This window comes from Arachis ipaensis, chromosome B5, assembly GCF_059453495.1.
Source record: "Arachis ipaensis isolate K30076 ecotype BB chromosome B5, ASM5945349v1, whole genome shotgun sequence".
Taxonomy (NCBI): domain Eukaryota; kingdom Viridiplantae; phylum Streptophyta; class Magnoliopsida; order Fabales; family Fabaceae; genus Arachis; species Arachis ipaensis.
In genome coordinates, this window is record NC_142440.1 from 20,359,400 (window position 1) to 20,381,497 (window position 22,098).

Below are 22,098 nucleotides of genomic sequence, written 5' to 3' on the forward strand. Positions count from 1 at the left end.
GCCCAAGGACAATTCCTTCAGTCACCATAAAGTGACATTTTTCCCAATTTAAAACCAGGTTGGTCTCTTGGCATCTTTTCAGAACAAGTGCTAAATGGTCAAGGCAGGAGCTGAATGAGTCTCCAAATACTGAAAAGTCATCCATGAAGACTTCCAGAAATTTCTCTACCATATCAGAGAAGATAGAAAGCATGCACCTCTGAAAGGTTGCAGGTGCATTGCACAGACCAAAAGGCATCCTTCTGTAGAAAAACACTCCAGAAGAACATGTGAATGCTGTTTTCTCTTGGTCCTGTGGGTCTACTGCAATCTGGTTGTAACCTGAATAGCCATCTAAAAAGCAGTAGTATTCATGACCTGCTAGTCTTTCTAGCATCTGGTCTATGAATGGTAAAGGAAAATGATCTTTTCTGGTGGCTGGATTGAGCCTTCTGTAGTCAATACACATGCGCCACCCTGTAACTGTTCTTGTAGGAACCAGTTCATTTTTTTCATTATGAACCACTGTCATGCCTCCCTTCTTGGGAACAACTTGAACAGGGCTCACCCAGGAGCTATCAGAAATAGAATAAATAATCCCAGCCTCCAGTAATTTGGTGACCTCTTTCTGCACCACTTCCTTCATGGCTGGATTTAGCCGCCTCTGTGGTTGAACCACCAGCTTAGCATCATCCTCCAATAGGATTTTGTGCATTCATCTAGCTGGGCTTATGCCCTTAAGGTCACTTATGGACCACCCAAGAGCTGTCTTGTGTGTCCTTAGCACTTGAATTAGTGCTTCCTCTTCCAGTGGATTTAAAGCAGAGCTTATGATCACTGAAAAAGTGTCACCTTCTCCCAGAAATGCATATTTTAGGGATGGTGGTAATGGTTTGAGCTCGGGTTTAGGAGGTTTCTCCTCTTCCTGAGGAAATCTCAGAGGCTCTTTCAGTTCCTCTGAACCCTCCAAATCAGGCTGAACATCTTTAAAGATGTCTTCCAGCTCTGATTCGAGACTCTCAGCCATGTTGACCTCCTCTACCAAAGAGTCAATGAGATCAACTTTCATGCAGTCTTTTGGTGTGTCTGGATGCTGCATGGCCTTGACAGCATTCAACTTAAACTCATCCTCATTGACTCTCAGGGTTACTTCCCCCTTTTGGACATCAATGAGAGTTCGTCCAGTTGCTAGGAAAGGTCTTCCTAGAATGAGAGTAGCACTCTTGTGCTCATCCATTTCCAGCACTACAAAGTCAGTGGGAAAGGCGAATGGCCCAACCCTGACAATCATGTCCTCAATCACGCCTGATGGGTATTTAATGGAGCCATCAGCAAGTTGGAGACATATCCGGGTTGGTTTAACTTCTTCAGTTAAACCAAGCTTTCTGATGGTGGATGCAGGTATTAAGTTGATGCTTGCCCCAAGATCACATAAAGCTGTCTTGGTGCAATTACCCTCTAATGTGCATGGTATCAGAAAGCTTCCAGGATCTTTAAGCTTTTCTGGAAAGCTTTTCAGAATGACTGCACTGCATTCTTCAGTGAGGAGAACTCTTTCAGTTTCTCTCCAATCCTTCTTATGACTCAAGATCTCTTTCATGAACTTGGCATAAGAAGGTATTTGCCCAAGTGCCTTTGCAAACGGAATCTTTATTTCAAGAGTCCTGAGATAATCTGCAAAGCGAGCAAATTGCTTATCTTGCTCCTCTTGGCGGAATTTTTGAGGATAAGGTATCTTGGATTTATATTCCTCAACCTTAGTTGCTGCAGGTTTATTTCCTACAGAGGTGGTTGGAGAAGCCTTTTTAGAGGGGTTGTTATCAGCACTTGTGTATGTCTGATCCCTCACTGGCATTTGAATGCCAGGGTTAGAAGCTGGAGTGACGTTGGACGCCAACTCCTCACCTGTTCCTGGCGTCTGAACGCCAGAACTGTGCTTCTTTTGGGCGTTCAACGCCACTTCTTTGCTTGTTTCTGGCGTTGAACGCCAGGAATGAGCTTGGTTTGGGCGTTCAACGCCAGCTTTCCACCCAATTTCTGGCGTTTGAACGCCAGAGTTATTCCTCTCTGGGCTCTTACTGTCCTCAGAGGGATTTTGGATAGCAGTTTGTTCTTTTCTTGGCTTCCTGCTGCCTTGAGGTGAGGTATTTAATGTTTTTCCACTTCTTAATTGAACTGCTTGGCACTCTTCTGTTATTTATTTTGATAACTGTTGTTCTGTTTGCTTCAACTGTACCTCCATATTTATATTAGCCATTCTTGTGTCTTGTAGTATCTCCTTGAATTCGGCCAGCTGTTTTGTTAGAAAGTCTAATTGCTGATTGAATTCAGTAATTTGTTCTGCAGGACTGATTTCAGCAGTTACTGTCTTAGCCTCTTCTTTCATGGAAGATTCACTATTTAGGTACAGATGCTGATTTCTGGCAACTGTATCAATAAGCTCTTGAGCCTCTTCAATTGTCTTTCTCATGTGTATAGATCCACCAGCTGAGTGATCTAGAGAAATTTGAGCTTTCTCCGTAAGTCCATAATAGAAGATGTCTAACTGCACCCATTCTGAAAATATTTCAGAGGGGCATTTTCTTAGCATCTCTCTGTATCTCTCCCAGGCATCATAAAGAGATTCATTATCTCCTTGTTTAAAGCCTTGGATGTCCAGCCTTAGCTGTGTCATCCGTTTTGGAGGGAAGTATTGATTCAGGAATTTTTCTGACAGCTGTTTCCATATCCTTATGCTAGCCTTAGGTTGGTTATTTAACCACCTCTTAGCTTGGTCTTTTACAGCAAATAGAAACAGTAATAATCTGTAGACATCCTGATCTATTTCCTTATCATGTACTGTGTCAGCAATTTGTAAAAATTGTGCCAAAAACTCTGTAGGTTCTTCCTGTGGAAGACCGGAATACTGGAAACTTTGCTGCACCATGATAATGAGCTGAGGATTCAACTCAAAGCTACTGACTCCAATGGAGGGTATACAGATACTGCTCCCATATGAAGCAGTAGTGGGGTTAGCATATGACCCCAAAGTCTTTCTAGACTGTTCATTTCCACTTAGGTCCATGATGGAGAAAGGGAGATGTTGTGAATTACAAATAAAATATATTTTTTAAAAAAACCGAAATCTAAATAAAATAAAATAAAATAAATGAAAAATTGATTATGATTTCGAAAATTTGAAGAAAAATAAATAAAAGAAAATTGAAAACTAAATCAATTAATTAAAAAGATTTGAAAAAGATGTGGGTGAGGATTTTCGAAAAAAATTGAAGAGAGAGAAATTGGTTAGGAAGTTTTGAAAAAGATATGTCTTAAAATTAAAGATACTTGTAAGAAAATAAAATAAAATAAAATAAAATAAAAGATATGAAAAAGATTTGATTTTAAGATTTGAGATTAGAAAAGATAAGATAAGCTAGGTAAGAGAAGATAAGGAATTTAAAGTAAAAAGTTTTGAAATTTGAAATAAGATAAGATAAGATTTTGAAAAAGATATGAATTTTTTTGAAAAAGATTTGAATTTTAAAATTTTTAAAACTAAGATAAGATAAAATTTTAAAATTCAAATCTGAATTTTTTAAAAAAATTTCGAAATATTTGCTTAAAAATAGTTAGAAAAGATTTTTTTTATTTTTGAATTTTATGATGAAAGAGAAAAACACACAAAAGACACACAACTTAAAATTTTTAGATCTAATGCTCCTTGCTTTCGAAAATTTTGGAGGAAAAACACCAAGGAACACCAAACTTAAAAATTTTAGGATCAAAACACAAGGAAGACTCAAGAACACTTTGAAGACTCACAAGAACACAAGAACATGAAGAAAGAACACCAAACTTAAAATTTTTAGAAAACCTCAATAAAATTTTCGAAAATTATAGAAAGATTAACAAGAAAACACCAAACTTAAAGTTTGGCACAAGATTTAATCAAAGAAAAATTATTTAAAAAAAAAATTTTAAAAAGAAGATACCAAGAACATAGACCAACGCTCTAGCCAATTGGGCTGTAAATGTAACACTTGTTTTGAAGAAGTATTTTTAATAACTAAGAATAAATTCTTTTTCGAAAACTAATGTTTTGAAAAGGCACAAGAAAAACAAGAAAAGAAACAGAACAAGAAAAACTAAAGATCAAACAAGAAAAATAAACAAGAACAACTTGAAGATCCAGGAAAAACAAAGAACACAAATTCAAAAATTTAAAGGAAAATATAAAATATGCAATTGACACCAAACTTAAAATATGAAACTAAACTCAAACAGAAAAATTCAATTATTAGTAAAAGAAAAATAAAATTTCGAAAAAAATTTTGAAAAAGAAAATAAGGATTCTAAAATTCTAACAAGAACAATAATAAAAGACTCAAAGACAAATTATAGATTAATAAAGAAAAATAAAAATTTTTGAAAGATTTTTTTTAAAAGAAAGTAAAAGACTCTGACCCAAAAGACAAAATTTTCCTAATCTAAGCAACAGGATGAACCGTCAGTTGTTCAAACTCAACAATCCCTGGCAACGGTGCCAAAAACTTGGTGCACGAATTGTGAATCACACTTTTCACAACTCGTACCACTAACCAGCAAGTGCACTGGGTCGTCCAAGTAATACCTTATGTGAGTAAGGGTCGAATCCCACGGAGATTGTTGGTTTGAAGCAATCTATGGTTATCTTGTAAATCTTAGTCAGGAGGTCAATTATAATTATCAGTTTGAATTGCGAAGAATAAAAGAGCATGAAATAGATACTTGTTCTGCAGTAATGGAGAATATGTTGGAGTTTTGGAGATGCTTTGTCTTCTGAATCTCTGCTTTCTCCCTGTCTTCTTCTTCACACACGCAAGGTTCCTCCTATGGCAAGCTGTGTGTTGGTGGATCACCGTTGTCAATGGCTACCATCCGTCCTCTCAGTGAAAAAGGTCCAGGTGCGCTGTCATCGCACGGCTAATCATCTGTCGGTTGTCACTCATGCTGGAATAGGATCCATTGATCCTTTTGCGTCTGTCACTACGCCCAACACTCGCGAGTTTGAAGCTCGTCACAGTCATTCAATCCCTGAATCCTACTCGGAATACCACAGACAAGGTTTAGACTTTCCGGATTCTCAAGAATGCTGCCAATGGATTCTAGCTTATACCACGAAGATTCTGATTAAGGAATCCAAGAGATATTCATTCAATCGAAGGTAGAACGGAGGTGGTTGTCAGGCACGCGTTCATAGGTTGAGAATGGTGATGACTGTCACGGATCATCACATCCATCATATTGAAGTGCGAATGAACATCTTAGATAGAAACAAGCGTGTTTGAATAGAAAACAGAAATAGTTGCATTAATTCATCGAAACACAGCAGAGCTCCTCACCCCCAACAATGGAGTTTAGAGACTCATGCCGTCAAAGAGTACAAAGTTCAGATCTAAAATGTCATGAGGTGCAAACTAAATCTCTAAAAGTTGTTTAAATACTAAACTAGTAACCTAGGTCTACAGAAAATGAATAAACTAAGATAATTGGTGCAGAAATCCACTTCTGGGGCCCACTTGGTGTGTGCTGGGGCTGAGACTTAAGCTTCTCACGTGCCTAAGCTGTTTCTGGAGTTGAACGCCAGGTTGTAACCTGTTTCTGGCGTTCAACTCCAATTTGTAACCTGTTTCTGGCGTTTGACACCAGACTGCAACATGGAACTGGCGTTGAACGCCAGTTTACGTCGTCTATCCTTGAGCAAAGTATGGACTATTATATATTGCTGGAAAGCCCTGGATGTCTACTTTCCAACGCAATTGAGAGCGTGCCATTTGGACTCTTGTAGCTCCAGAAAATCTATTTCGAGTGCAGGGAGGTCAGAATCCAACAACATCTGCAGTCCTTTTTCAGCCTGAATCAGATTTTTGCTCAGCTCCCTTAATTTCAGCCAGAAAATACCTGAAATTACAGAAAAACACACAAACTCATAGTCAAGTCCAGAAATGTGATTTTTATTTAAAAACTAATAAAAATATAATAAAAACTAACTAAATCATACTAAAAACATACTAAAAATAATGCCAAAAAGCGTATAAATTATCTGCTCATCAATGTCCTACATAGATAATGACCATTTGAAGGAATTGTTTATCGTCTATACAGTTATCAAAATGACATTGCAGAAAAATGTAACCATTTGACTATGACATTGTTTTGATGATTATATAGGAATTAAACAGTCTCAATCAAATGGTTATCATACACGCAAGACTGATAACGACCAAGTCATACAAATTACATCACACGTAACTATTTTTTACTATTTTTTGCTGGAAGTTCTCACAGAAAACTCATGCGTCTCATAAAAAAGAATAATAAAAACAAATTATGATTTTCCAATTGTTAAAGTACAAGTAGTTTAAATAAAAAAATAGAAGTTGAAAAGAATTTTATTAAAAAAAAATGTTTTTTAATGTTATCATTTTCATCTAATGATAGCAATATCATCTTAAAAATTAGGTGTTTTCAATTTTATCCTTACTTAGCTTCAATGTTTTTTTTTGTGACACTTTGCTTTAATGATTTGTTAACTTGTAGAGCAATATATATAATCATTGCAGAATTAACTATTTATACCCAAAATGTTATTTCATAATTTATTAATAAGAGGAAATTTTCATTCAACATAATAATACAATTCTTTTCTAAATTTATATAATTTTAATAATCATTCGATATGCGTGTCAAACCTAAAAATAAAAATGGTAATGATTGGGGTACCAATTTGCATATACAAATCACATTTTTTAATTAGAAATATGGAATTGTGCAACTCTAATCAGCTTGATAACTGAGATTAGACTCGACTTTCTCTGGATTTATGTGCGAGCGTACATATACCATCTTTTTCTCCTATACTCTTTATTCCATTATATTTTGTTAACACTTAACACTTAACAGATTATTAGTTATGGGATATGTTAGGTAATTAATGATTTTTTTAAACAATATAAACAATCACTAATTAAATAAAAATACAGTACACCTAAATTATTCACCTAAATCTTAATATTAGAATAACTATTCATACACTTAGTAAAATGAATATCTGATATATTTATTGTTCACATTATTTAGTATTTTTATTGTTTACCTATACTTTTTCATTAATTATTAGTTAAATTAAGGTTGGTTTTCCAGCAAAATGTAACTATATATTACACATTTTACTATTCAAATTTAAGGATTTAAATCACAATTTAAGTTGTGAAAATAAAAAAAATTGGCTATAACGACTAATATAACAACAATAATGGTGTAAAAAGTCTGTTGTGATAATACAATAATAATATATATAACATAATTCTACTTCTATTATTGAATCATGTAAAAATTTTATATTCTATATGTAGTTCAATTGGTTATATTTAAAATTAGTATAAATGATACAGTTAATCAGACAAATCGTTCTTTAATAAAGAGAACATATATAAAGCATAATTTTTGGGATTCCTAATGCTGATTATTTGTTGAAATACTTTGATTTCATTCGTAAAGTGATTTTAAGAATTGATAAATCCCAAATTAATAAGAACATAAACTTTGAAGGGCAATTACTAGTGTTTAAGGAAAACAAGGGTCAATTCTGAGATCTCTGGTATAGTGCAGAAGAATCGTTATTCGTTAATGCATGTGGTTTGGCGATACACGGGTGCATTAATGTCTCTTTCTTTCTGGTCTCAATAGATTGGACCTTGTCGTATTAAATTCAAATGGTTTCAAATATGAAATACATCAATTTGGACAAAGACCATGAGATATTTGCCAATTATCATGCTTTACACTATCAATAGTTATATAATATATAATATCTTAAAAGCTCTTTAAATATCTTTTCAAACCATATCCCTTAGCTTAGAGGAATAGATTTTTTCCGCATACGATAACTCGAAAATTCGAGTTTTGTAAAACGATGTTCGCCGGTTATTAATGACTCAACACCAGACAAGGACGTACATTGGGAGGTTGATATGAAAAGTTGAAAACCCTCTCCTAAGAGAGAGAAAGAATTATTATTTTTAAGAAAGTCTAACAGACCAATAACTTTATTAAATTCTGATCAATATGTAATTAGTAAAAAAAATGAGTAATTTCACACCATTAAAAACATTATTAATGACTATTTGATGGCTACAAATCACAAAAATTATTGGCTCCTTAACATTCTTCTTATTTTTATGATAATTTTTATCTTATGTATATCTCAATTCTTAAAATAATTAAGCTCTATTTTTTTTATTTGAGAACGAAATATACTTTTATGTTCTAAAAAATATTCTGTAATATGTAAAAAATATTCTGACGCTTAAATTAATTTATTAGTATTTTGTCAAAGATTTTTTAAAAATAAAATTCAAGATATATTTTGTATAGTAAAATAATTTATGAGTATAATAAAAATTATGAGTTATTTTATTTTTTATTAAATTATAGCATTAAAATGATTATTTTATTCAAAGTATATCTTAAATTTAACCGAATTATAACAGCCAACGATAAGAAGTGAATTAAAAGATGTGCAGCAGCTAGCCAGCATATGCAGGGCAGGAGCACATGATTATTTGCTAATTTCATTAGAGTCAGTGTTGCAAATAATAGCCAGGGATGTTGGGTCGTTAATAAGGACATAGCTGGTAGTTTTAAATCTAATTGAAGCCTCAAGTTAATTGAAGTGAGGTCAATTTAAAGATCGGAAATTGCAGTTGTCGTACATATAAAGGGGGAAGGGGAATTGGGGGTTCCACATGACATGATCTGCATATATATCTCATCCTCACAGTCTCATACTGAGACATTGTCACATGCCTTCATTTGCCAAACGGTGTGCCATCTACCATTAAATCTTGTAAATGGCCCCAGTTTGCTTAGGTAACAATTATTTCCTAAAATCACAGGCCTCGATTGCTTCTTTATGTTTTTCTGTTTTCTTGTGGATCTATGGTTTGACTTTTAAGTGGTTGCCATTCATTTGCCTTTGTGGGTTGCACCATCCACCACCACCAACCCTCTTTCAGGATTCTTTACCAATGTCACTCGTCATTATTAATCCATTTTTTTATATATAGAGAAGGAAGATTGTTAGTGTGATTAACGTAGTTATTTATTTAGTTCTAGTCTATTTCTTGCTGTAAGAGAAAAGAGAAATTACCTTGAATGTTTTTTTATTGGTCAGGAATTACCTTGAATGTTATTGAACACATTTTTTATTTTTTGGTATTAGTGAACACATAATTGAAAATTTGAAATGCATGAGATTTAGATGCTCAAAGAAATAATAAGCTTATCCATGTGCAACAAACATTCTTTTTGGGTCCAGTCTTTGCTTCTTCCAAAAAGCTATTGCTTGAATGCAGAAGCCCAAGGACTTTTCTCTTTTCCCCCATTTTGTTAAAGCTTAAAACAGGCCCAATTTCACTGTAAAGGCAGGTCCATTGACAATTCACGCATGTCTTTTCTTAGGGCCCAATTGACACAATGAATGAACTGGCTAGCCTCTTCACCATGATTCGATGAAGGGTGAAGATGGACGGAGAAAATGAAAAATTGAAAAGAAATTATTGAGCTATAAAGTAATTAATAATTTAACCAAAGGCAAAGTATTATTTTCGTATCTGACTTTTGGGATAAGTCTTAATTTGATCTATAATATTTTAAATATTTTATTTTAGTTTCAAAAAATTTTAAAGGTTCTATTTCATTTTTAAAAATTCTGAACGAATTTAATATTATCTTAGCGTTAAATTTGATATGAATAATTAGTATATTAAAAAATCAATAATATTTTATTTTAGTACATAAGTAAAAATGACACACCAACAATTACAATTTTTTTTAATTATAGAGTGCTGATGATTGATTACTAGCATTTGAATTTTTTTTTTTACAAAAATGAGATTAAGAAGAGAATGTGTTATAAAAAGATTTTTATTATGCTTTTCTAACACGCAGAATAAGATATGATTTAACAATAATGTTGTTAACGTTCACATCACTTATTTCATTAATTATTCGTATTAAATTTAATAATAGAACAACATTAAATATTTGAATCTATTTAAAATATTAAAGACTAAATTAGAATTTAATTTAAATGTTGAGAATTAAAATAATATTTTATTTTTTGACTAATTTAGATAATAGAAGTAGAATTAATTTTTTTCAAATATTAGTATTAAAAATTGAATTAAATTAAATATTATAATAATTTTAAAATTTTTGACAAATGTTAAGATGGAAAATATTTTTTATCCTTTTTTATTTTTTTTCCATTTTTCTTCTTCTCTTATTTTACCAAAAAGAGAGAAACAAAATTGTTACTGTATATTTGTTGGGACATCTCACATCAGTAGCATTTTTATTTTTCTTGTATTAACAAGTTTCTTATGGGTCCACAGCGGGTTGGGCCAAGAACGCTCCATCCCCACCCTGCCCCGCTTCTCTGTAATCTTCTTTATTTGCCCCTTTGACTTTTGGTGCGTTTTAGTTGAAGCCCACTGACATGTCAGCTACCACACTTCATTCCTGTTATAGAACTCATCATCATCATCCACCACTACACACTAGAATTTCAACCAGAATCAGATATTGTTCCTTCGTTATTAATGTATTTCTTTTAATTTGAGTGTGAAGCAAGGAAAAAGCAAAGAAGAATATAAATAGACCAAAAAGGACATGCGGTGTGCAGCTACTAGCTGCTAGTAGGTGTAACTAAGACGACGAATTTAGGTAAGGAAACATTAAAAAAAGAATACACGATGATGTAAATAATATGGATAGGTAGAGCAGAGCAATCTGAAATCCGAATACACCACACTTGGTTCATAAAATTCTAATCCAATCATATTCCTACGTTCATGATCCACAGGCCAACCAGGCCCACCCAACTTTACCACTGGGCTCACACTTTCTTTCAAGTTTCAACCTCAGCTGCCTCCACGCGCATTTTAGTGGCAACCTTTCTCTACTATAATCTTCTTCACCGGGCGGAAGCGCAAGTTAGTCGATCCCTTTAAACCAAGCTTAAACTGCCAAACGTGACAGCTTATAACTGAAAATGAAAATCATACATACTTTCTTGTAATACCTGAAATACCCCTACGATCTGGTTCCCTATTCAAAATCCCAAATTCATCTTGGATCACCCTCTTGTCTCTCTCTCTCTCTCTCTCTCTCTGGCACCTCATTTCTGCGGAGTGTTGTGTGTCACAGAGAGAGGGGTTCTTTGTTGTTGGCGCTTCTTCCTCTCCTCTCGTTGTTTCTCATGGAGCTTCAAGGTCCCTCAGATCAGTGCCATCCCGAGAGGAAAGGTCAGAAGAGGAAGCTCGAGGACGAGTTCGAAGAAGACCACCACCAGATCTCCACTCCTCCTACCGGCGACGCCCGCGACGCCATCCTTGCCGACGTCCAGGAGCAGGTTTCCATCCTCAACTCTACTTTCTCATGGAAGGAGTCAGATCGAGCCGCCGCCAAGCGCGCCACTCACGCGCTCGCCGATCTTGCCAAAAACGGTAAATCCTCCGTTCCTCTTCCTCGATCTCCTAGCGTGTTGCTCCCTTCGTTTCGGTTTTTGGCGAATTCGGTCGTGCATGTCTCTCGGTGTAAATCCTTCGGTGGTTGTGTCTTGCAGAGGAAGTGGTAAACGTGATTGTCGAAGGAGGAGCTATTCCGGCTTTGGTTCAGCACCTCCAAGCTCCCCTCGTGACGGAAGAAGACCTCGTTCAGAAGCTGTTGCCGTTTGAGCATGAGGTCGAGAAAGGGAGTGCTTTTGCACTTGGACTTCTTGCCGTCAAGGTAACTTCTACTCCCCCCTCCCCTAATATTAATTATTGTTTAGGAATTATTACATTAGAACTCATTTGTGCCGTGGATTTTGCACTCTGAGGTGTATCTGATGTTTGATATGATTCTGCAGAAGTGCAAATTAAGATTATGGTTATGCTTCGATAACTAACACTTACTAGATAATATATTCCTGTAATAAATTACCAGAAACGTTAGTTTATTTAAATTCTCTCACTCAGTGTTAATTTTAAAATGTTATATTTCTGTTTCTTGGGAACACTAGGAAAATAATAACCCAAATTATCTTATTTAACTTAATATTTATAATTTTTTTTTTATAATTTTATGTAATTAACATTTATAATTATACTCTTATTATGTCTAATATTACTTAATTAGTCCAGTAATAATTAAGAAATGCAAAATAAATTAAGCAGTAATTAAGAAATGCAAATAAGATAACTTTAAGCTGTTTCGGGCTGATGTTATTGTAATTTCTAATATATAAGTAGATTAATAGAAGATTTATTTTACGTTAAATTATCTTACTCGTCGTTAATTATGTATTTCATTTAAAAATGTTATTGTTCCATTAAGGCTAGTTGTATTGTTTTTTGTAAAGCTTTGTGGAAGCCTCGAAGATGTCGCATGTTTCCTAAACTTCCTTTTTTTTTTTCCTTTGCTTGAAAATGCCTTCCCTTCTACAGCCTGAACATCAACAGCTCATTGTTGACAATGGTGCCTTAAAACACCTTGTTGATCTACTAAAGAGGCATAAGAATGGTTTAACATCTCGTGCCATTAATAGTCTCATTCGTAGGGCTGCAGACGCTATCACTAATCTTGCTCATGAGAACAGCTGCATTAAAACCCGAGTCAGGTTTGCTTCCTTATGGACTGTAATACATTTAATTTGGTTTGGAGTGATTATGTGTCATGATTACCTGGAATTGTTATGCAGGATGGAAGGTGGAATTCCGCCTCTTGTTCATTTGCTTGAATTTGCAGATACAAAGGTGCAGAGAGCAGCTGCTGGTGCATTGCGAACCCTTGCTTTTAAAAATGATGAAAATAAAAATCAGGTTGGTATTCTATGCTGAAAGTCGGGAATTTTGATTGACTGAAATGTCAGCTGAATAAGTAACAGAACCTTATGACAGATTGTTGAATGCAATGCTCTACCAACTCTGATTCTAATGCTTCGTGCTGAAGATGCAGCTATTCATTATGAAGCGGTATTGCCAGTGCAACCATAATTGCTAGATTTTGAAAAAATTTTGCGCAATGTTGGCATTGACACTTCACTTACTGGTCGCATGCAATGAATTTTATTGTATTACAGGTTGGTGTGATTGGAAATCTGGTCCATTCCTCCCCCAATATCAAGAAAGAAGTTCTTCTTGCTGGGGCTTTGCAACCTGTTATTGGATTGCTTAGGTATATTCTCAGCTTGGACCCTGGCAAGCTACTATTGCCCCCCTCCCCCTATCTTCTACTTGTTTTGATATTTATAGGACATATTGTTGAAAAGAATGTCCTTCTATTAATAAATACACTCTAATATTCATTTTATATTAACAGTTCTTGTTGCTCCGAGAGTCAGAGGGAAGCTGCCTTGTTGCTTGGACAGTTTGCTGCAACTGATTCAGATTGCAAGGTAAACAAAATATTAAGTGCACTATATGCATGTGTCCTTTCCTAAGGATGATAAAACTGAAGGTAGAAAGGGCAGCAAACCTAACACCTTTTATGCTTATTGACTGGATAGTGGAGAGGATATGCTTTATTGACTGGATAGTGGAGAGGATTACAAAAGATTGGAATTATGAACTTATTTGTTTGAGTTTCTTTGTATTACTTAATTCTTTGTTAAATAAGGATTCAGTTTTTCTCATTTTATTTGATAGGATACATGTTATCCTGTGTGTTCAATGCATCAGATAATATATCTCCATTCTTAATTCCTACCCTCTTTTTAACTTGAATTTTGTAGGTTCACATTGTACAGAGGGGTGCTGTTCGACCTCTGATAGAGATGCTCCATTCCCCTGATGTGCAGCTCAGAGAAATGTCTGCTTTTGCATTGGGGAGATTGGCCCAGGTTATTTTCCCTCTTTGTACCATGTGATAGTAAACTTGTTCAAGTTGTAAAGTCACCCACATATGAACGGAAACTTTTTCTCCCTTTTATATTCTGTGTTTGTCTCGTTATAATATAGTTTCTGAACATATCTTGTATTAGTTTTTAATTTTTAGTGGCCTTAAATTTAATTGTGTAATATTAAATATTGAATCTTTTTAAATACGAGTGTTTTACTCTATATCTACATGTGAATGATTGATTTTTTCCAGCACCATAACATTTCTTTGCATTGAAAATGTTTAATATTAAATTTCAGGACACACATAACCAAGCTGGTATTGCTCACAACGGTGGCTTAGTCCCTTTGCTGAAGCTCCTTGATTCGAAGAATGGGTCTTTGCAACATAATGCAGCCTTTGCTCTTTATGGCCTTGCAGATAATGAGGTGAGATATAGATGTAAAATTTCAAATAATTAAGATATAGAAGTAATAAATATAGGAAATAATAATTAAGATATATGAATGTTTTCACTTGCATTAGAAAACTTAGTTATTTAAGCTAATGTTTATTAACTATTTTTTTGTTCTTTTGTTATTCTATTTTGTTCATAGGATAATGTGTCAGATTTTATTAGGGTAGGCGGAATTCAGAGATTGCAGGATGGAGAATTCATTGTTCAAGTAAGTTTGCCTCTGTAATGCCTGGACATTAGCTTTGATATCAAGTTATCGCCGTTTGTTTTTTTTTTTTTTTTTTTTTTTTTTTGTTGGGTACAAATCAAATATGCCACCTGATTGCATATGACTTATAAATTCTTCATACTGGAAAATAGAAGGTTGATCATGGACATGTAACATATGTTGATCTATGTGGGATTGGTTTCTATTGCAGGCAACTAAAGATTGTGTTGCAAAGACATTGAAAAGATTGGAAGAGAAGATACATGGCCGTGTAAGCAAAACTTCGCTTAGACAGGATAATTTAAAAAGTTTTTGGTAGTAATTAACATGGAAATGACGAGTGCTACTACTGAATCAAATTGTCAGAACCTCAAGTTCTATACAATTACCGAGCCTTATCCCATGTTTTATATTTCATTGCAATTTCTAATCAGTTATGTTCATCTGTGTAGGTGTTGAACCATTTGCTATATCTGATGCGAGTTTCAGAGAAGGCCTTCCAGAGAAGAGTGGCTTTGGCTCTTGCTCATCTTTGTGCAGCAGAGGATCAGAAAAAAATATTTATCGATCACCATGGTATGTTTCTGTTAAGTATCTAAGGAAAGTGGGAAACCACACCTTAAAAGCTAGCTGATAAAGGGGAAGAACCACTCTCCTTATATATAACATCAAGCATCCCATACACCCGATGTGCGACTTTGGGCACCCCATGATACCCAAGTCCCTAACAGTTTCATCTCAGTCATATCTTTTACAGAAGTTTGATATATATTATTAGTTGTATAGACTCCATTTGGTGGGTCCATCATTTCTTGTTATTGATGCTGAGTATATGTGCTGTAGGTCTTGAGTTGCTTATTGGGCTGCTTGGTTCATCCAGCCCTAAGCAGCAACTAGAGGGGGCTGTTGCTTTGTTTAAGGTGGCTAACAAAGCTATGACTCTGTCTCCTGTTGATGCTGCTCCTCCTTCTCCAACACCCCAGGTAGTCTTATATAGAAGTCATTTTCCTCAGTCTTTGTAATCGGCGCTGCTTAGAGTTACAGAATTTTATTTTATTTTTTCTAGTATTTTCATATAATCTCAACAGGCTGCTTGCATTTGATTATTTTGGTTCTAAACTTTATTTCCGTTTGTTTTTTATTGAGGATAGATGGTATTGATTAGATTCAACTTGAGGTTGAAATTTTTAATACATGTATTTTTGTGTTGGGCATGTGAACTTTTGATATTTATTCTGTATAAAGATGATTTGAATACCTTAGCGATGGGGTCTAGTTATAACTTAGAACCTTGGTCCACATCTACTGCCTCTATTTCTTGTCTAAATAATCTAGAATAAGATGCTTCTAGAAGTTAGAATCTGAGATCATATACTTTTCTTCCTTTTGCAGGTCTATTTAGGAGAGCAATATGTCAACAATTCTACCTTGTCCGATGTAACATTTTTGGTTGAAGGTTGATTCTTTTCATCCATGCTGCATCTTTCTTGAAACTATTGCTTGAAAAATAACTTGATGGAATGTGGTGCTGTAGATTCATTGGTATTTGTAGTTAACTGCTACTTTCATACTTAACTGCAGGCAAACGGTTTTTTGCTCACAGAATCTGCCTGCTTGCATCTTCAGATGCATTTCGTGCAATGTTTGATGGTGGTTACAGGGTGAGCTTATATTGATCTCTACTAGCAAGCCATGTATCTTATCCTTCCCCAACTCTGGACAATACTCCCAAGATATAAAGAAACCAAAAGCATGCGCTCTCTCTCCTCAGTATTACAAATTTTTTTGTCCAAGAAAAGAAAACACTGTTATTGACCCACATGATTTTCATGAGACTTTATTCTCATATTAAAATTAGTTGAAAACTTTAGCTGGAGATTTGGCTAAGCTTATTTTTTTAGCAGGAAGTTACAGATTTACGTACATGACATGCAAATGTTTTATTCATGGCAGGAGAAGGATGCAAGAGACATTGAGATTCCAAATATTAGATGGGAGGTCTTTGAACTGATGATGAGGTCAAATATGTGCTTTGCTCTGTGTTTTATGGTCATGATGTGTTCTATTGAAAAATTAAATCTTAATTGTTTAATCTTGGTCCAGATTTATATATACTGGGTCAGTTGATGTCACTCTTGATATTGCCCAAGATCTACTCCGAGCGGCTGATCAGTATCTTTTAGAGGGACTTAAGAGACATTGTGAATACACCATTGCACAGGTCAGATTTGATATCTATAATTGGATTTGTTGCACACACACATCTAGTTGTATTGCACTATAACTTAACCAATATTCCACTGGAAGGTAGGTCTCTCTTGACTTTTGTTTTTTTGTCCCAGGATATATCACTAGAGAACGTGTCAAGTATGTACGAACTTTCAGAAGCTTTTAATGCTATATCATTAAGGCACGCATGCATCCTTTTTATCCTGGAGCAATTTGATAAACTGAGTGCAAGGCCAGGGTATCTACCTAACTCCTTCCAATCCTTTGCTCTCTTTTTTTTCCCCCCTAGGTATTCCTTCCTCTTAGTGGTTGACACTTACCATAAACCAATAGATAGGGTTAATCTGGATTAAACATATAGATGTTAAGAATCATGTTTGAGACTTCTAGGTTCTATGGCTACTATGTTGCGAGTTTGTTAAATATATTAGTTTTCTTCTTGACTTGTGTTTAGGTAGGATTTGACAGTAAAACTAGAACTTCTGTTGAAATAAGCTGGATAAGTGTTGGCCGGTCAATTATAGCAATGGGTGTCTGGAAACTAGTTGCTGACTTGCTGTCAAATTCTCTCTATAAAAGTTGGAAAAATTGCTGCCATATATATATATATATATATACTTTATTGATGATATTCATTGATATTCACATTTACTATCGCATTCCATATGCCATAATTCTTGAGATTCTTAAATTTCTGTTTGCACCAACTATTTGCAGACACACACTTCTGATTCAGCGGATAACTCCAGAGATCCGGAATTACTTTGTTAAAGCTCTTACCAAGGCCAATTCCAACACCCAGCTGTAGTATGTGTTGTTCTACTATTGACATCTAACCGATTGTAATGTACAGAATGTGGTAGATGTTCTTCTTTTCGTTGAAACCAGCAAAAGAGGTCTCCCATTTTCGTTGCAGCATTGCTTAGAGAAATGTCTAACACGGCCATGCATGTTCGTTTCTGATGTAGTGTAAGTCCCTGTTGGTTGTAACGTCATTGTCATAGATGTAGCAGATATGACCTTCACGAACATTGTTTTTTCTCATGCAATATTGTGATGGTTATGGCTTCATAGTTCTCTTTCCCGATTGATTTTGCATTACGATTGTTATGATTGTAGGTTGGCCCAAGCACTTGATGTATATATAGCATTTAGTTAGTTGTCTGCAAGAGGTTGTCTGGGTGGATAATTTACATCGTGCGAAGTCATTAAATCTTGTCTTCGTACTTGGATATGTTGTATATGTTGCAAATACTGTTAGAAGATAGACAGAGAGAGAGAGAGAAAAGATTAATTGCTTGGAATGGAAGCAACAAGCTTAGCTTTTGATCATGGAGCTTTCAACTATATACAACAAACTGTTATAACTAACGCTGCATCCTAACAGTAACAGAAAACTAACTTCTTATCTTAACTGGTTGAGTTAGTCCCTTTATACATCAACCAAATAAATGCAATTAAGTGAATCATTAAGCTAATATCTAATAAATACTTCTTTGTAAGGGCTAGATTACAATACATGTTAAATGCTTGTACCAGGGCATGCTATTTTTTTTTGGTCAGATATTACCAGGGCATGTTAAGTGTTTCTGAAATCGGTCTGCCTTTTTTATTTCATCATGATGCTTGACGATAATAAGCTTCTTTTTTTTTTGGACAGGGCTTGACGATAATAAGCTAACCCTTTAAAAAACTAGCATGAATCTAATATCTGGTTGGAATTCCTATGATCCACGGGCGTTGCCCACAGTGATTTGGTTTCAGCGATAAAAAAAAATGCTTGCCAAGTGGCAACAACATATTTTAATTCTAAGAATAGAATAATTCAAAATTATTTTATTTATTTATTTATTGTCCCTCAAATTTTTGTTCTCTATTGTAATAAAGCATTTCTTTAACTATTCTATATTTTAATAATAATTGTTAATTTTCCTATTATGGAGTGAATTTGTTATACCTCATATGGAGATCTTATTACCCATTAATTTTGGAAAAAAAAAAAAAACTATGATGCACGGACATTGATATGAACACGAGACACAAGACACGAGACACATGGATATATGAATTTTAAAATCTTATAAAATACGGGGACACGACATATATATATAAAATAGAGTAAATAGTTATTTCTGACTATGAAAGATGTGAATGCTGACAAGATTGACCATGAAAAATTAAAACAAAAGTTATACTCGTATAAGATAAGTTCTATTTGACAAAAATAACCAATAATTAATTTTTTGTTAATAATTCTGTAAATACCCATTTTCTTTCCTCTCCCTTTCTCATCTTTCTTCCATAATCACCATCACTTCCACTGCAAAATTCATTGTCCTACTAGATATACACACCATTAACAATCCATGGAATTGGAGAGCAAGAAGTGGAAAAATACACTACAAGAAAAAACGTTGAATACCATCGGGTTTAGCGTTGGCTTTATCGGTGGATTTACCGATGGTTTAGGTGTCAAATTCGTCAGGTCAAATCATTACCGGTAGATTTTCTTTTCCGACGGTAAATTCACCTGTAATAATCGGAGAAAAAATGGAAAAAATAGGCGTGAAATTTAGCATGGAATTTGCTGGCAGAAAAATTAGCCGGTAAACCCAATTAGTGGAAAGCTGCATTTTGGTGACTCGCAATACACTACCGTCGAATTTACTGCTTGCCCTAAATTCAAAACGCAAACCTTCTCCCTCATTTTCGAAACTCTCTCTCTCTCTCTCTCTCTCTAACCTTCTCCTCTCTCTTTCTCTCTTCTCTCTCTACCTTTGGCAGCCCTTCTGCCCACCCTCTGCCAGTGCCGGCCATCTGCATTCTTCTTCAAAGACTTCATGGACTTGCCTTGATCTTGTTTTGTTGCCTGAAATGGAGCTTCTCCCTCTGTCTTTGCGGTCGTTGGTACCGCTGCTGCTGCTGCATCTTCTATCGCCTGAGCTGCGTCTCTCCCCCCTCTTCTAGGTAGGTTGCCCTCATCCCTCTCCCTATTCTATTATCGGTTTTACTTCATTTTAAATAAGAAAAATCTAACCCCTTTTTAAATCCTAATCCTAACCCCGTTTTTACTTTTTTCAGTTGGCTTTATTTTATTAATGCGTGTTTATGTTTTTTTCCTTATTATTATCATAATAAATTTCATTTTAGTGTTCTTATTCATTGACATGAATCTAAGTAAGCTATTTGTGTGCTGTGGCTTTTTGGGCAGTTCATTATTCTAATATTAATGTTGCTGTTGGGTTGCTTAGATAGGATATTTTTTTGTCATTTTGTTAACTATTTGCTTATTTGATTATTCTAATTTAGTTGTGTTAAGTTCTTTTGATCTATTTCTAAATTTGTATAGGTATCGTTGAATTGAATATTGAACCATATGTTAAAGATGAGGATACTGGTGAGTTGTAATATGTTCAGGTAAATGGTATGTAATAATACTGAATATGTTAGTTTTTTTAGTTCAATTGCCAATTGAAATTTTGGATATGGAAAGATATATGAATGGTTCTTTGTTGCTATTGAATTATGTTATTTATGTGAAAAAAGTTGAATTGATATTATTTTGCTGACGGAGTTAAATAAATTGTTGATAATTTATTTTTATTCATACTGTTTCAGGAAATGTTCATGTTATTTTAGTTTGGAATTCAAGAAATAAAAATTCACCTAATTCAGATAAATGTGAGCTTGTTTCTTTCTTTTTTTTAAATGACATAAGTTAATGTTGTTGCTATAATAATTAACATTGAACATTAATTTATTCCACATTTGTATGTGGTCACCATTGGATCTTGAAACACTACTTGATTAGTGACTCCTTCATTTGCAGAAGAACAATTGCCTATGAATAATAATATAATATCACAAAGTTAGTAAATTAGATATAGAAAAATAATTAAATAAAAAATTATATATTCATGATGCTTTATTTTAATCCTCCTGCATATAGTTCATACTATTACTTACTAGAGAGTGAGTTAAGGAGAGAAATGAAGCTTTATTTGGTTGGAAAGAAATAAAATAGAAGTTCTTTCTTTTCTTTTTAATATTAGAATATAAATGTGATTTAGTGCTGTTGTTTGGTGTTAAGATTGCAAAAAAAAAATGTTATCATCTAAGGAAGTCTTACCATTTAATTTTTTTTAAAAAATTTTAAATTTAAGTTTACTGTCGAATTTACCGAAGATTAATCCGACAGTAATAAGCTCAAGAATTTCGCCAAATGAAAATTTATATCCGTCGATAAATTCACTGGTAATTAGCGGGCGGACGAAAAAATTCGCCAGTAAATAATTACTAACGAGGTCTATACCGTCAGATTTTCTTAGTAAATCTACCAGTAAATCCGATGATATTCAATATTTTTTTGTAGTGATAATACTAATAACAATTCCTTTTCTTTTAGGACTCTAGAACAAAAGCAACAAATACATATCGGTGATCAATAATCATCCAAAATCAAATACAACGAAAATCTCCATGGAAGTTCAAGGCATCTATTTCCGATTTGTTACCACTTATTGAGTCATCATACCAACGAGCTTCTCCATAATTCTTTATCATCAACATTATATCATTTACTAGTGACTAGTATTATAAAGATTCAACAAGAAGTTCATTGAAATTTACACATTACATCAAACCCTAGAAGTACCATTCAACCAATTACAAAATCAGGCTAGAACCTAATAATAGCAACATGAACAAGCTCAAGTCACTTAATATCGCACGATCCTTGAGAACTCATGATTGATCTTTAGCTCAAGTCACCAATTATAGAAGGCGATTTGAGGTACCAAAATCCCAAATATTGTGTTCGAAACAAGAAACCTAGAAACACGAATCTTGCATCTCCCTTTCTCTTCTCTCCCTCACTCTCCTTCCCAATGCTACCGCCTTCGCTGTCCATTGCTGATCCTGCACCTCCTCAGCGAAATTGAAGGTTCCAAGCTACACGTGTGCTTTCTTCCATGGATCTTGTATCTATCTTCCCCATGGTTGCTTCCTCACACCACGGATCTATACTTCGCCAACATTGTTTTTCAAATCGGTGTCTGACTATGTCAAATTTACTGTTGCAGCTACGGTGATGACATCTTTACCTTGACACATTGATGATGATGATGATGATGGTGGTGGTGGTGGTAGTGATGGTGACTGTGATGAAGGGACGGAAGGAGACGGATAAAAGGAACAATTTTGTATACTCTGACTGGCCTAGCTTCACAGTGATGATCACTAAGGAACAATTTTGATCATGTCTCCACCATATGAGGGATCTCTCAGATACAAACACAAACAAAACTGACAAGAAAAGCAT

The 22,098-nt window shown here is 34.5% G+C and overlaps 1 protein-coding gene across 3 annotated transcripts; it reads left to right on the forward strand.

Annotated features, from left to right (window-relative positions):
* The first annotated feature begins 10,484 nt into the window (after positions 1-10,484).
* LOC107643258 (ARM REPEAT PROTEIN INTERACTING WITH ABF2) lies at positions 10,485-18,740 on the forward strand. Of its 3 annotated transcripts, none has more exons than XR_002362596.2 (20): positions 10,486-11,510; positions 11,630-11,793; positions 12,492-12,664; positions 12,746-12,866; positions 12,945-13,019; positions 13,127-13,221; positions 13,366-13,441; positions 13,778-13,885; positions 14,184-14,312; positions 14,481-14,549; positions 14,761-14,820; positions 15,002-15,125; positions 15,393-15,532; positions 15,942-16,005; positions 16,131-16,210; positions 16,503-16,567; positions 16,653-16,770; positions 16,892-17,016; positions 17,496-17,747; positions 18,439-18,740. XR_002362596.2 is itself a non-coding variant. In XM_016346853.3 (19 exons), the coding sequence occupies exons 1-19, from the start codon at positions 11,264-11,266 to the stop codon at positions 17,584-17,586; spliced, it is 2,124 nt and encodes a 707-aa protein (XP_016202339.1). In that variant the 5' UTR covers positions 10,485-11,263; the 3' UTR covers positions 17,587-17,851. The 3 variants fall into 3 exon arrangements, 1 of the variants encoding a protein (XP_016202339.1); XR_002362595.2 differs by lacking the exon at positions 18,439-18,740 and adding an exon at positions 17,898-18,114; XM_016346853.3 differs by lacking the exon at positions 18,439-18,740 and having other exon boundaries at positions 10,485-11,510; positions 17,496-17,851.
* The last annotated feature ends 3,358 nt before the right edge of the window (positions 18,741-22,098 follow it).